Source organism: Leucoraja erinacea, chromosome 32, assembly GCF_028641065.1.
Source record: "Leucoraja erinacea ecotype New England chromosome 32, Leri_hhj_1, whole genome shotgun sequence".
NCBI lineage: Eukaryota > Metazoa > Chordata > Chondrichthyes > Rajiformes > Rajidae > Leucoraja > Leucoraja erinaceus.
In genome coordinates, this window is record NC_073408.1 from 6,061,841 (window position 1) to 6,076,902 (window position 15,062).

The 15,062-nt window shown below is 40.3% G+C and overlaps 1 protein-coding gene across 9 annotated transcripts in view; it reads left to right on the top strand.

Annotated features, from left to right (window-relative positions):
- Positions 1-15,062, top strand: part of ncam1a (neural cell adhesion molecule 1a) — a 335,029-nt gene that overhangs the window by 282,761 nt on the left and 37,206 nt on the right. For all 9 annotated transcript variants that reach the window (XM_055660638.1, XM_055660639.1, XM_055660640.1 and 6 more), the window contains 2 exons: positions 6,475-6,599; positions 11,012-11,192. In XM_055660638.1, the coding sequence (XP_055516613.1) occupies positions 6,475-6,599; positions 11,012-11,192 (306 nt within the window). The remainder of the gene's footprint in view (positions 1-6,474; positions 6,600-11,011; positions 11,193-15,062) is intronic.

Consider the following 15,062-nt stretch of genomic DNA (forward strand, 5'->3'; position numbering starts at 1 on the left):
TCCTATGAGGCCACTGGATCTCTCCTTCATGCTCGAGGGAAGTTCCCGTATACTCGCAGCCTCAGTTTGTTCGAGGAAATTTTTCTACACGGTTCTTCCCCCCCCCATCCCTCGTCCAGCGACCATCATCTACTTTTTCTCCGGTTCCTGGTCTTCCGGGGGCGAACAGGGGTCGGGCTTGGCGGCTTCCCTTCCCTCTCCCGGTTCCGCGGCGGGCGGGCGGGCGATCCAGGCCTACTGTTGGTGTACGTCGCGGCTCACCGGGACTTTCCGCCATGCACCACAGAAGATCCCGGCAAACTCCTCCACAGCTCCTAGGAACACATTGGTGTGTGTGTGTGAAATTCTCTTCCATCGATGGCAAGTCATTAGGTCATAAGGAATAGGAGTAGAATTAGGCCGTTCGGCCCATCAAGCCTGCTCTGCCATTGAATCATGGTTGATCAATCTCTCCCTCCCAACCCCATTCTCCTGCCTTCTCCCCGTAACCTCTGACACCTGTCTTTGGATGAACATTAGTCAATCCTCTACTTGAAATAGCAAGCTCAGAAAGTTCTGAGGTTTTTAAATGTCCTTCACATTGCTCGGCGGGAGTGATGTCTTTAAAAGAAGGTTCTATTTTAATTCATGAGTTGTCATCACTTAATTATGGAACAATGTAATTAATTTCAAAGACAGTAAGCTGGCAGACTCTTTATCTAAGAATGTTGTTTTTATTTGTTAATAGTAATTTTTAAAAATGTGGAAAATTGACGGGAGAATTATAAAATGTGACTTAAGTTTACGTTACGGTTCTAACGCGACTAAATATTACTCCAGTTTTTTATTTGTGTGCAATGCAATACTAATGCCACTTTGCATTTTAGCAAAGAAAACGTTAATTTATTTATGTTTTATTTTAATGCAGCATTAATACCATTTTCTATTTCAACTAAGCAGAGTATCACTGACGACTTTTAATGCAACCAAAGTGGCCGGATGCAACATCACAACCTTTTTTTAAAAAACAGTGTATCTTTTCCACATTAAAACTGCAACAATGCACTTTTCGTCGATGGCTTTAGGGTTTAAATCAGAGAAACAGCCCTGTAGGAATCAACACCTGAAGTGAATCAATTTGTTTCCAAAAGTTTTTTTCCACAAGCATTGAGCACTGAGTGATCCTGTTGGCATTTCAGAAATGGATTCTTTATTTACTCATTAGGTTCCTTCCAGCCATGTCTGCAGGTCTCAGCTAACCGTGGTCACGTGCCTGTCATCTATTAGTGCGTAGTTCGTCCGATACAGAACAACATTTGTAGCTTGCTAAATACTCCAGGATGCAGCGTAAAGAGAACTTTCCCATTGCAGTGTTTATGTTTGAGCCACTTCCACATCATCCAGCATCCATCGCACAATTGCTAAATTGTCGCCCTGACATCGCATGCATGAAGGGAATAAGATTTGTACACGTTTCCACTCGTGGTTTTCCTGGACCAAGCGGGGAAATCACCAGTGGCGAAAAGTGTAAAATTCTAACATTGTTGTGAGTTTTTTTGGGGGGAACGATTAAATTCACAACATGTGATGGAAACCCGCCTGGAAAGTTGTCTGTGAGAAAGTTTTGCTGCTCCCTGCCATTGTAACCCGGCAAGGTTTCCTCTGTACATGTTATTTGAGAAAACCGCAAGCAGGTTCTTCCTCGGATAACATTTGTCAGTCTGTTCTGTTTTGGATCCCGTTTTTTTTTTTTTGTTTCTTCCCCCCCTCCCGTTTTCCCGGAAAGATTGTACAAGCTTTGCCTGAGACTGCTTGCATTTCTGTAACAAAAACGCTTTGCGATTTTTAATTTATTTTTCTTTTCAAATTGTTTTTTAACGACTAAACATTCTCGTTTACAATTACAGCCAGAGGAAATATTGCTGATCTGTGTTGCCACCAGAGAGCTTGACCTTAAAAAAAAAACCCCAACGCCCCATTTGTATTTGACTGTTTTTTGGTTTGGCTTTTTGGTTTATTCAGTTTGTGACTCTATTTCTTCCCATGTTTACATCAATTTTAATTTTATATTTTCCATGTGCTCTCCTCCACTTTCCTTTCAACCAATCATGTACGTGCGTATCATGTGACTTTGTCATGTGGCTTGCATGGAACTGATGATGTCGGCCTCGCTGGTGAACAGAAGGTAAAATCTTTGTTCTAAATTGAACACATTCAACAAGTTTCTCCAAAAGGTTCAATAGAGTTGAGCATTATGGACATCTTAACAATTGCTTGGTTAAGTACATTTCTGGTGCATTGGCCAAAATGTCGCCGAGCACGTCTCATTTTTGAAAGATAAATGCCTTGGTGAGGGGTAGAAGGGTGAAAGATAAAATGGTAATTGTTCAATTGATACTGCCAACCACATGTAGCTATAACGCCATTAACCATGCTTTAAACCGGGTGATAAACTAGGCCATTAATCTATTTAGAGTGCCAATGAAGTGGGGGAGTTTAACCTTAACATGCAAGGGAACTTTCTCCACATTTACCCATGCTTTTGATAAAATGATGACTCCTGCACATGTCCTTCCTCTTTTGTGCCTCAGAAATTAAAATTAATTTCACTTGGAAAGCAACTTGCGTCAATCTTCAGTTATTTATCACGAGCTTCAATCCAAGCTTTCAGATGTAGGCTTTTCATAATTACTTTTAATAATGTAGGCTTTTGATAATTTATGTCCCCAGCTCTGCTTCCTAAAAGATGAACAGTGGAAATAAGGGATAAAATTAGTAATGGAAACTTTATTTTTAATAGACAATAGGTGCAGGAGTAGGCCATTTGGCCCTTCGAGCCTATTGTGAATACTAAATTACAATTACATTGATAATTTTAAATACTGAAAAAACCCCAGCTTTTTGAACAGGTTATAATCCAGAGCAGGAACTATGGATGACATCTTAAAAAATGGGTTCCAAAATTTACATTTTTTAGTTTATTTGAAATAACGCAGGATTTATTTTTCCCTAAGTTATTAAATCCCAGAGACATGTGGAAAAAAACAATTTGAATTGTGCTCTGGTGTTTTTCATGAGCTTAGCCAGCGTGCCTGAAAGACCTATATAGATAATCTTAACGCTCCTAGCTGGACTTGGCAAATCTTGATCATAGCCCTTGTGCACGTCAGGGCAGGGTGAAAGCAAATCTGTGAGGTATCATCGCACAAACAACAGAATAGAAACCTGACATTCTCACTTTCTTCAAGGAGCAACTGTTTGGAGGGTTGCCGTTCACGAGAAACATATAATGCTAAATAAAAAATTAATATTACACAGAAGCAGCAAACTGTTATGCAACCTCATTGAAGGTTTTGTAATGGTCTTCACATTTTAGCAGGTGGCCGTTTCTTGTAATGATGATTGGCAACTCCTTACTTAAGGGTCCCAAGCTGAACTCATGGCATCAGGTCCAATGTAAATATGCTTTCCATTAATATTAAAATCATTCTCCAAAAATTTAACTTCTGATGAAGAAATTCTATGTTCTAATTTTAAGCAATAAGGCAATTGCTACCAATATATATATATATATATATATATATATATATTAATGTTATTATCTAATGTGCATTAATTTAAAATAAATTTATATAATACGCAATTGACTTTGGTAAAATCGATTATATATAAGCGTGAAGAAATGTGTTTAAAAGTAAAAGTAATCTGCAATTAATTTTATATAATTAATTTTATAATCAATTAACAGATTCATTTTAAATAAATGAGTGTGTGTGTGTGTCTCTCTATATATGTATTATATAGATATACATATACATATATAATATATGTAATTGCATTTGGTAAATAGATTTTATATGTAAACACATCAGTGTTTAAAAGTAAAATAATCTGCTTTAAATATAATAAATTATATTTATAAAATAAACTTTATAATTAACTAGATGAACCCTGGACCATTTGGTCCCCGTTAATAAGATATTAATTTTTATATGTTTATTTGTGTGTGTGTGTGTGCCTATGTGTATATATATTATAGATATACATACACACATATGATACATATAATAATATATGTATAAGTTTTCAATTTAAAAATCTGCCTTTTTTATCAGGCAACCATAGTATTTTAAGGTTGTATCAATTTAAATTTAGGGATGTAATGCCCCCCTATAAAATAGTACATTAAAAGTTAAATCTTCCAAGATGAAATGGGTTTAGTCAGGGTCATATTCTGTGACAGGGAGGAGGAAATCAATAGATGGATGGAGATGAATCTTCTGTCATGCAGACTGCTTTGTGTTTGCACAAAGATGGACATTTTAATCTTCTTGTCATTTCAAGCAAATTGTTGATCCAGTGTTACTTGTATTTACACAAGGGCCGTGTGCTGGTGCTGAGTATACAGGTTTAAAATATATGTGATCCCTTAATATTACTAACATCTGGCTTAAGCTGTACAAACACTTCGGAGAGCAAAGAGACTTGTTTTTCCCTTTTCTCCGTAGTGCTTCCCCGCATTAAAAAAAAAAGAATATTAAATTTGTCTTCGCAAATTCCCTGAGAGTCAGTCAGTCACTTTGTTGTGAATTTGCTGCGATTTGTTACCGAGTCCCCTGGTTTTGACGAGGGAAGCACATGTTGGTGCAGATTGCAGACTAACACCTGTACCTCACAGCATCACTGCATGTCTGCAAGTAGTCTTATCCCTCCTCTTGAAGCCTGTCGGGCGACATCTCGAGTTTACGAGGCTGAGACCGGAACCCCCACCCCCCCCCCCCCACCTCTGCATGCCTTTTGCGTAGTGGATGCAGACGACTTTTGCTGCGTGCATCAGCTGTGCGTTTGTTCATATTACTTTTGCATTGATTTGGTTGCCATCGAACAGACTCCTTTCAGCAAGCAACAAGCGACATTTTTTTTTTCCATATAGGCATCGTCTCTGAAGTGTCCATTACCATTTACACTTGATGCACTTGACCCAGGGTGGCGGGGGGGGGGGGTATCTTCATATTTGGATGTTGCTTTGGTCCCAAATTCCTTGCAGCTCCCTCGATGAAATCGGCCAAGAGTCCGGGCAATGATTCCCGTTGACAAATCGTACTAAACCAACATTCCTGCAACTTTGGTCCAGCCAACCTCACACTCTGTTGTCGGAGGATTTGTCCTGAACCCTCAGCAGAATGCAAAAAAACAAAAAAGATTATCGGCTAAGGGTTTCTGTGTCAAGTCGTCAATCAAGGTGAAAAAGCACCAAGTGTAAATGGGACCATTACATGCATGCTAACTGAATCTTTCTCTTCATCTAGAACCAGAAACTCATGTAGTTCCATATTCCTAGACAACATGACGTACCACAAATTGCTGCATGACTAAGCATGATTTGTGCTGGTGTTTTCTTCTTCCTTAACCTATTTATTTTGTCCAGAAGAGGAGTAAAGCAACTGTTAGCGATTGAATTGTGTAGAACTGTCACGCCATCAGGAATCAGCCTTCACATGGAGCAGCCATTTTGTTTTCTGTTTTTTCCTTTGGAACCTCACTAACTTGTTAAGTTACAGCAAAACACTTTGATTTGGATTATGAAGCTACTCTCTTGATAAGTTAACCAAGACTCAAATTGATGTGTTTACGGAATGTCAGCATTTTAAGATCAAGATTAAGTTAGAGTGAATATGTGGTGGTGATTCTTATTGCAAAGATCAGCAAAGTTATTAATGGTCATTTGTTTTTAGTTAATGTCATTTCCACATTATTATTCAAACCCACTTTGGTGTCACTCACAAACACAGTGCCTTAAAAAATAAAATTATCATTATCATTATTTTCCCGACTCTGATCAAATATCGTGACATAAACATCTAGAGTATTTTGGGGAGTATTCTCTGTAGACAAGCAAGCGGTGATTGCAATCTGCAATAAGGCGTTTCATACGATAGCAAAATAATATTACCTGCTAGCCTCTTTTTATTTGGGGACAAAACCAAAAGTGTGACATGTTTAATGATCAGCAAAAATCCCGTTGCAATTATGAACACATAATTTCTTGTCTTTGTAGAAAGCCCAGGAACAAATGAGTGGATGAGAGAAGGCTCACATTAAGTCAGAATTTACTTTGTTAATATATATATATAACGGGCTATGAATTGCTTGATGTGCAGGAACACGAAGACTTAAATTTATCTTCACCTCTTCGGATATTTTTAGTTGCATTGGAACAAGAACAACATTGGCCCCTTACACATAAATAACTAGAATAACCCAGACACTGCAATCTAGCTTTCTCATTACACACTTGAAATGCAACCGTTCTCTTCTCAGGAAGTTATTTGAATCCTTGTGAAAATTGTTGAAACTTTTTTTTGTAAACCAATAAAATAGTTGTCTGCCGACCGAAATCTCATGCTGTCTTTTGAGCGGATGCAGTTTGAATGTTAGATAAGGACATTTGGATTACCCGATAAGAAATGTGGTGTTACCAACATTGACTTGTAGGAGAACCAAGCCCACCCAAACTTGAAGAACATGTACTGGGAAACGGAAATATCTACAAAGTCAACTGGATCAGGCAGGACGATGGAGGTTCCCCCATTCGACATTACCTGATCAAATACAAAGCTGTGAGTAAAACCACGCTGCAGACCCAACCCTTTGATGTACAGCGTTAATGTGATACATACTGTGTGCTTGACTGTAGCAATTGTAATGTGTAGGAAGTAACTGCAGATGCTAGTTTAAACCGAAGATAGACACAACATGCTGGAGTAACTCAGCGGAACAGGCAGCATGGGTGACGTTTCAGGTCGAGACCATTCTTCAGACTGATCGAGGGTCTCGACCTGAAACTGTCACCCATTCCTTCTCTCCAGAGACGCTGCTTGTCCCGCTGAGTTACTCCAGCATTTTGTGTCTATCTTCAGTAGCAATGTTTGGGACGAAGACCAATCATTTATATATTTGCCTCTGTACTCCACAATTTGAGATTTGTAATAGAAAAAAAAAATCACCCAATCTATTAGAGTCAGAGAGACATACAGTGTGGAAACGGGCCCTTCAGCCCAACTTGCCCACGCCGGTTAACATGTCCCAGCTACACTTAGTCCCACCTGCCCGCATTTGGCTCATATCTCTATAAACCTGTCCTATCCATGTAATGTCTAATTTTTTCTTAAATGTTGCGATAGTCCCTGCCTCAACTACCTCCTCTGGCAGCTCCTTCAATACGCCCACCACCCTTTGTGTGAAAAAAGTTACCCCTCAGATTCCTATTAAATCTTTTTCCTTTACCTGTCCTCTGGTCCTCGATTCCCCTACTCAAGAGACTTTGTACATCTTGGGCAAGAGACTTTGGGCAAGAGACTTTGTACATCTACCCAATCTATTCCTCTCATGATTTTATACACGTCCATAAGATCACCCCTCATCCTCCTGCCCTCCAAGAAATTGAACCCCAGCCTACTCAACCTCTACCTATAGCTCAGACCCTAGAATCTAGCAACATCCTTGTAAATCTTCTCTGTACCCTTTCCAGCTTGAGAACATCTTTCCTAAAACATGGTGCCCAGAACTGAGCATAATACTCTAAATGCGGCCTCACCAACGTCTTATAAAACTGCAACATGACCTCCCAACTTCTATACTCAATACTCTGACTGATGAAGGCCAATGTACCAAAAGCCTTTTTGACCCTATCTGCCTGTGACACCATTTTCAAGGAACTATGTCTCCATACTCCTACATGCCTCTGCTCAACAACTCTCCACAGAGCCCTACCATTCACTATGTGGGTTCTGCCGTTGTTAGACTTCCAAAATGCAACACCTCACATTTCTATGTAATAAATTCCATCAAAACCATCCCTCAGTCCACCCGCCCAAATGATCAAGATCCTGTCGCAACTGTTGACTGCCGTCTTCACTATCTACAGCACCACACACTTTTGTGTCATCTGCAAACTTACTAATCATGCCATGTACGTTCTCGTTGCAATCATTGATATAGATGATGAATAGCAAGGAGCCCAGCACCCGCACACCACTAGTCACAGCCTCTTGTCCAAAAAACAACCTTCCATCATTACCCTCTGCTTCCTTCCATGAAGCCAATTTTCTATCCATTCAGCTATCTCTCCTTGGAACCCGTGCTATCTAACCTTCCAGTTCAGCCTACCGTGTGGAACCTAGTTCGAAGTGCATTTTTCCATGCTGCATCTCGAAAGCCTAATTGAAGTTTTAAATATTTGTTAAAGATCATATTTGTGTTTCAACGTTGGAACATGGGGTTTCGGAGCTCAGCGTGAGAAGAATAAGTTTGTATTGAATGTGGAAGGGCAGCTAACAATACTTCATGCAATGGGGGGCATTGGATTGAATCTGTTCATAAGATCATATGGAATAGGAGTAGAATTAGGCCATTCGGCCCGTCAAGTCTACTCCGCCATTCAATCATGGCTGATCTATCTCTCCCTCCTAACCCCATTCTCCTGCCTTCTCCCCATCACCGCTGACACCCGTACTAATCAAAAATCTATCTATCTCTGCCTTAAAAAATATCCACTGATTAGGCCTCCACAGCCTTCTGTGGCAAAGAATTCCACAGATTCACCACCCTCTGACTAAAGAAATGTCTCCTCATCTCCTTCCTAAAAGAACCTCCTTTCATTCTAAAAGTACTGCAATTGCAGCTTAGAATGATGAATGAGTCACCTCACCAGCGGGCTGGGATATCTGGGTTAGAATCAGGTTGCTACCCCCACCCAATGTATCGGGGATCAATTTTAAACAAAGCACAAATTTCATTAGCAAAGAATTAAGGCAAATAAGTACTGATGAGTTCTACATATGAACTGTACTATAGACCCCTCACTGCTTATGTTGCACGTACGTCCATTTTAAAAGATCATCGTTCTGTTTCTACTGAAAATGCACTCATTATTTTTTGTCAATAACATGCTCATGTTTCTGTACTGGGCCATTAATGCACAATTTTCCACTCACCCACAAATTAATCGATATTGTTGTGTGAGAATTTTGAAAATCCATGTACCTCATGGGGTTCCTTAAACCAATATTTTAATTTGCATTAATCGTCAAAGTCAAAATCATTGTGTTCCTATGTAATGACTTGGTCACATTGACCCCTTAATGCTGGTAGCTCATGAAATCATGAGGGGAATAGATATGGTGAACGCACTGAGGCTTTTCCCAAGGAAGGGAATCAGGAACTAGAGAGCATAGGTTTAAGGTGAGAGGGGAAACATTTAATAGGAACCTGGGGGGCAACTGTATCACACAGAGCGCAATGGGTATATGGAACGAGCTGCCAGAAGAAGCATTTGAGGCAGGTAGACAAAGCATTGAAAAGACATCTGGATTGGAAAGGGTTTTTTTTTTCCTGAGTCAGAGATTACTGCACTTGTTCTGGCACTAAACATTTTCCCCTTTATCCTGTAAATGGACACTGTGGATGGCTTGATTGTCATCATGAACAGTCTTTTCGCTGACTGGATAACTTGCAAAAGAAACGTTTGACTGTGCCTCAGTGTACGTGACAATAAACTAGTCTCAACTAGAGGGATATGGGCCACACATGGGGAAATGGGAGCAGTGTAGCCGCAGATTTTTATATCGTTCAAGCGATTACTCCCTCTAGCCGCTAAATGGACTAGATGGTTTAGGGGAATGTCTTTGTAGGCATGCAAGCTCCCTGTCAGGGACCTTCAGAGCTTCTTCACAGATAAATCTTCAAAACACAGTCCTTTGATTAATAAATTATTTACTGTTGATGAAAAACAATGAGGTACATCCAAACTTCTTCCAACTCGTACACTATGATCTTCATCCAACTCCAGCTTGTCGCATTAAACGTTAGAAAGCTCCTTGTGTCTCCGTTACACTCCGCGTGGTCAAAGGGTAAACTTTCCCCATGCTGGTCCAAAACTAAATTAAAAACTATGCTTCTGCACAAGAAACCTAGCTCGAAACATGCCCTAGAATACGTCATAAATCCCACCCACAATATAACGGGCAGTCTAAAATTTAAAGACACATGCCATAATTAATGACACGCAAAACAAGCCAAATGGCCACTACAAGCAGTTTAGACAATAGATGATAAGTGCAGGAGTAGGGCATTCGGCCCTTTGAGCCAGCACCGCCATTAGATTATAGAGGATCGTAAGGCTTTTTTTTAATATGTAGGATGAAAGCGAGGCACTGAATGAGCACCTAACATCATTGAGTATAACTGCCAGAAAGTCACGTTGCAGTTTCAGAAAACACTGGTGAGCTGCAGTTGGATTCTAGTGTGTAGTTCTGGCCACCACATTACAGGTAGAATGTGGAAGCTTTGGAGAGGGTGCAGGAAGTTGGAGAAGTATACAAGTTGGCTGGATGAGAAGGTGTTAGCGGTAAGGTGAGGTTGAACTGTTGTCTGGACCGTCGGAGACTGAGGAGAGGCAGAACAGAAGTATATAAAATGATGAGAGGCAGCGGTTGTGCAGACAGGGTGGAAATGTCAAAGACTAGAGGACATAACGTTAAGGTGAGTGGGGCAAAGTTTGGTGGGCACGTAAAGTGTGAGGTCAGGAGCGGTGGTGGACGCAGGTGGGATAATGACATGGAAGAGGCTTTACAGAGGCACAAGGATATGCAGGGAATGGAGGAGTATGGATGACGTGCAGGCAGACGAGATTAGTTTAACTTGGCAGGGACTTTGTGGGCCTGTTCCTGTACAAAGTTCAAATTTCACATTTAAAAACGTAAATCTCTTGCCTGGATTTATTTAAGGGGGGGGGGGGGTGATTCACTGGCACTGTAGATTCAACTTGTATCTATCAACCATCAGATTCTAGAAACTGGGAACTGCAGATACTGGTTTACAAAGGAAAGACACAAAATGCCGGGGTAACTCAGCAGGTCAGGCAGCATCTACGGGGAACATGGATGGGTGACGTTTTAGCTCGGGACCCTTCTTCAGACTGCTTGTGTTCAGATTCTGTTTGCTCTCTGTTCACTCTTGGTTTCTTCCACAGAAACATCAAGTTGACTGGAAGCCTGAGATGAGATTGCCAGCTGACAGCGAATCCGTTATTCTTAGAAACCTGGAGTGGAACTCGGAATATGAAGTCTACGTGGTGGCTGAGAATAGACAGGGCAGGTCAGACCCAGGTTCCATCTCCTTCCGAACCTCCGTGGAACCCACTGTCATTCCAGGTACGATTCGAGGCTGCTTTCAAATATTATTTGCATTAAGTCGTGCAAAGATGCTGCATCCCCAAATCTAGTAATGGTCGCAAAAAATAGTGTTCTGCAGGTGGTTTTCATTTATCTGTTTGTGAGAGAGCAATTTCAATTTTCCTCTCAGTAGGAAAATGGATACATTTATGTGTTCAAGTCTTTATTTAAAACAGAAAATCTGAGGACTTTATTTTCAGATCATTGGCAGTAGAGTTTCAAAGGTGCAGCCGTTAACCCAACGTGGAATTGGAATCTTTCTTTAAGACAAGGTTTAATACCTGTGCAGTGATGGAATATTGCACCATCAGTAATATCCTTCAATGGGTTGGAGAATGAACATTGGAAATATATAACTTAAATTCTGTAGACCATGCGGGCACTTAACTCGCATGTAAATTTCATAGGCTGCAGAGATATAGAATGATCCCGATTTAAAAAAATACCCATGACATCCACAACAGCAGGAAGTGAGTTTCACAAGGTCTAGGTTGTGTGATTGAGAGCAGGAATGGATCAGGTTCCTCTGAGATGGTAGAAGGATTTTTACGGTAGCAGTCAGTAACTGAGGGAGATTTGCAGTTAGTTCTGACAAAGCAAAACCATGAGGATTTTTTTAAAATCCAGGCATATTGCGAAGTGCGTTGATAAAAACTTAACGCACCAACTTTTTAATCAACTCGATGTGTTTTGAAATCAATACTAAACCAGCACAGAACACATTATTTTCTTCAACAAAATTGCACTCAGAGCAAATAATCAGAGTAAGTTTGCCTGTTTTATTGCAATTCAATTGCGATAAATTTCCAGATTAAATGTCGCAGTTACCCCCCCCCATCTCACTGACAGGAACAGGATCAATACAATATCAATGTGACATTTAGTTGTTTTTTTAATTTAGAGATACAGTGCGGAAACAAACCGGCCCTTCGGCCAACTGAGTCCGCACCGACCAGCGGTCCCAGCTGTCCAATGTAAGGCAAGTTAGAGTCATACAGCATGAACCACAAGCCCATTCAGCCCAACTTGCCCATGCCGACCAAGATGTCCCATCTACACTAGTCCCTCCTGCCCACATTTGGCCCACTTCCAACTAAACCTGTCCTATCCATAATATCTTAACATATATTCAACATAGCTCATCAGGACTAATCATTTCTAATGCAGTGCAAGGATATTTATTAATGCTCCTTCTTTAGTATTGTATTGTTTAAACATTAGAAAATTACCCAAATCAAATCTCGATGATGGTATCTTATAAGAAATATTCTACCCTATTCTATTTTTGAATAAAAAATAAATTAAAACCCTTGCTTTCATAAAGTTGCTAAAAATATCAATTTTAGTGTAAAACTAGATTATTGATTTCAAAATAGACCTGTAAAGATTGTCATATCGTTGCACATTAATAGCTGCTGTCTCAGCACTGAGAAGCTGAAGTATATAGCACAGGAACTGGCCCTTCGGCCCACAATGTCTGCGCTGAACAAGAACAAATTAGTTAAACTAATTTCATCTGCCTGCACGCAGTCCATATCCTTCCATTCCCTACATATCCAAATGCCTTTCTAAAAGCCTCTTAAGCGCTATTTAAAAGCCTCTACCATATCATATTGAATCACTGTACTTGTTATTGTACATGATAATCCACTCATCACTATTCGTCATCACTGAATCAGATGACAGGATTTTCATTGACAGAATTAGACAAAAAAATAACATGGTAGACAAAAGTGCTGGAGAAACTCAGCGGGTGCCAGCAGCATCTATGGAGCGAAGGAAATAGGCAAAGTTTTGGGCCGAAACGTCGCCTATTTCCTTCGCTCCATAGATGCTGCTGCACCCGCTGAGTTTCTCCAGCACTTTTGTCTACCTTCGATTTTCCAGCATCTGCAGTTCCTTGTTAAACAAAAAAAAAAATGACATGATTCTTTTGAAAATTCATAGTGTGTCAAGATATCTGTTCATACAAGAGTTTTATAAAAATCTAAAGTTTGCTATTTCCCATTAATTAATATTTAATGTACCAAGTGTTTCAAGGAAATGAGAGGACATTTGGAAGTAAAAGGTCACCCTATATCGATTGTAACTGTTGTGGAAAAAATTATTTGACGAAAATTGCCAATAAGATAAAATGACAAGTGTTGGTGTTAGTACGTAGAACTGTCAGCTGGTCTTTGAAAGAGAAGCAAGATTTCTGAGTTGAAAAAATGAACTGCATGCTGGTTTACCAAAGATAGACACACACACACACACACAGTAGCACAGCGGAAGAGTTGCTGCCTCACAATGCCTGAGACCCGGGTTCGATCCAGACTACAGGTGCTGTCTGTACGTAGTTTGAGCGTATGTTCTCCCTACTCACGTTTCCTCCCACCTTCCAAAGACATGCAGGTTTATAGGTTAGCTGGTTTCTCTAAATTGTCCCTAGTGCGTGAGATAGAACTAGTGTACAGGAGATTGCTGGTTGGCACAGACTCGGTGGGCTGAAGACCTGTTTCCACACCTTATTCCTTATACTAAGCTAAACTAAAATGCTGGAGTAACTTAGCAGGCCAGGCAGCATTTCTGGAGAGCATGTATCATTTTGGATCAGTCATGTTCTGCGCATTGGAACACAAAAAATATCAAAGCTACATGTAAATAATGACCTTTCTAAACAAATTTGTGGTGTGCTTATGTTCCCACTTAAATGCGAGCATCTCACATTAAGATAACAGAAGCTTCCTGTACAGTCTGTGAAAATTGGCAAATTGTGCCCCGTTCATCGTCCTTTGCTAAATGATGACCAGAGACAAAAATAAAATCAATCTTACATTCACCGCTTTCTGATTGACCGGTGATTTATAACTCATAGAAGCACACTCAATGTGAACTTTCAAGGAGATAGTAGGTTGAAGTAGAGAGTGTGGGAAAAGATGAGAGGAGAGGGCATAATTGGGCAGTACTTCCAAAGGACACTTGCTAAACACTGAGTGGTCTCCATAGCTGTATAATTCAATGATCTGTGATCAGATGCCACCAAGCCGTTTTCCAATTTGGTTTAGGTTAATTACGTTAATGGAATGAGAGCAATTGATAGTTCTGCATTAAGTGGCCTTAAACGTGTAGGTGTAAACATAATACACTTCCTCACTGATTAACGTTGAAATGTGAACCATGTGCCACGAGTTCACTCTCCCAACGCCACGCCTCCTCTGTTTGCGGGCAGAATGAATGAAAACTCGCCACTGACTCACTTCATCGGGGTCACTGGTGATTTAAATTGGACTTGCGAATATCTCAGCCACTCTGTAACTGTGTTATGGGGTTTTAGTGGTCTGCTGATGAATTGACGTTTGATCGCTTCTGGGGATGCAGCAGAGAGTGCGGAAGTTTGCATGATGAGCTCCGGTGCTAACTGGCTCCCACCTCATTGAAGCAATTACTTATAACCAACAGCTTTAAGCATGGGCTCGGGATTGCTATTCAATGCAACAGTTGCACTCCATTTAACTGAATGCAGCTAACATTTGGCAGCACAGCACAGCATTAATTTCTAATCCTTTCTTGCCAGCCTTGTTGCCGCTTCTTATGTCTGTCGTTGAGACTACTTATTCTTTACTTTGTACATTGTTGAACATTTTTCATCCCCCCCCGCCCCAGTTCGGTGCCTTTTAACCCTGTAACCCTGACATACGACTCAATGTGCTTTTCATACTATGCTTAAATGAAGCATCCTCATCCTTACTTTATGTTACACAAATGTTTCCCTAATCTGTTTTATTTCAATTTAACATTTTGTGTACTTTTATTTTACTTTGAATTCTCGTTACTTTTGTGTTGATATTTATGACTTTGTTTTCTCTC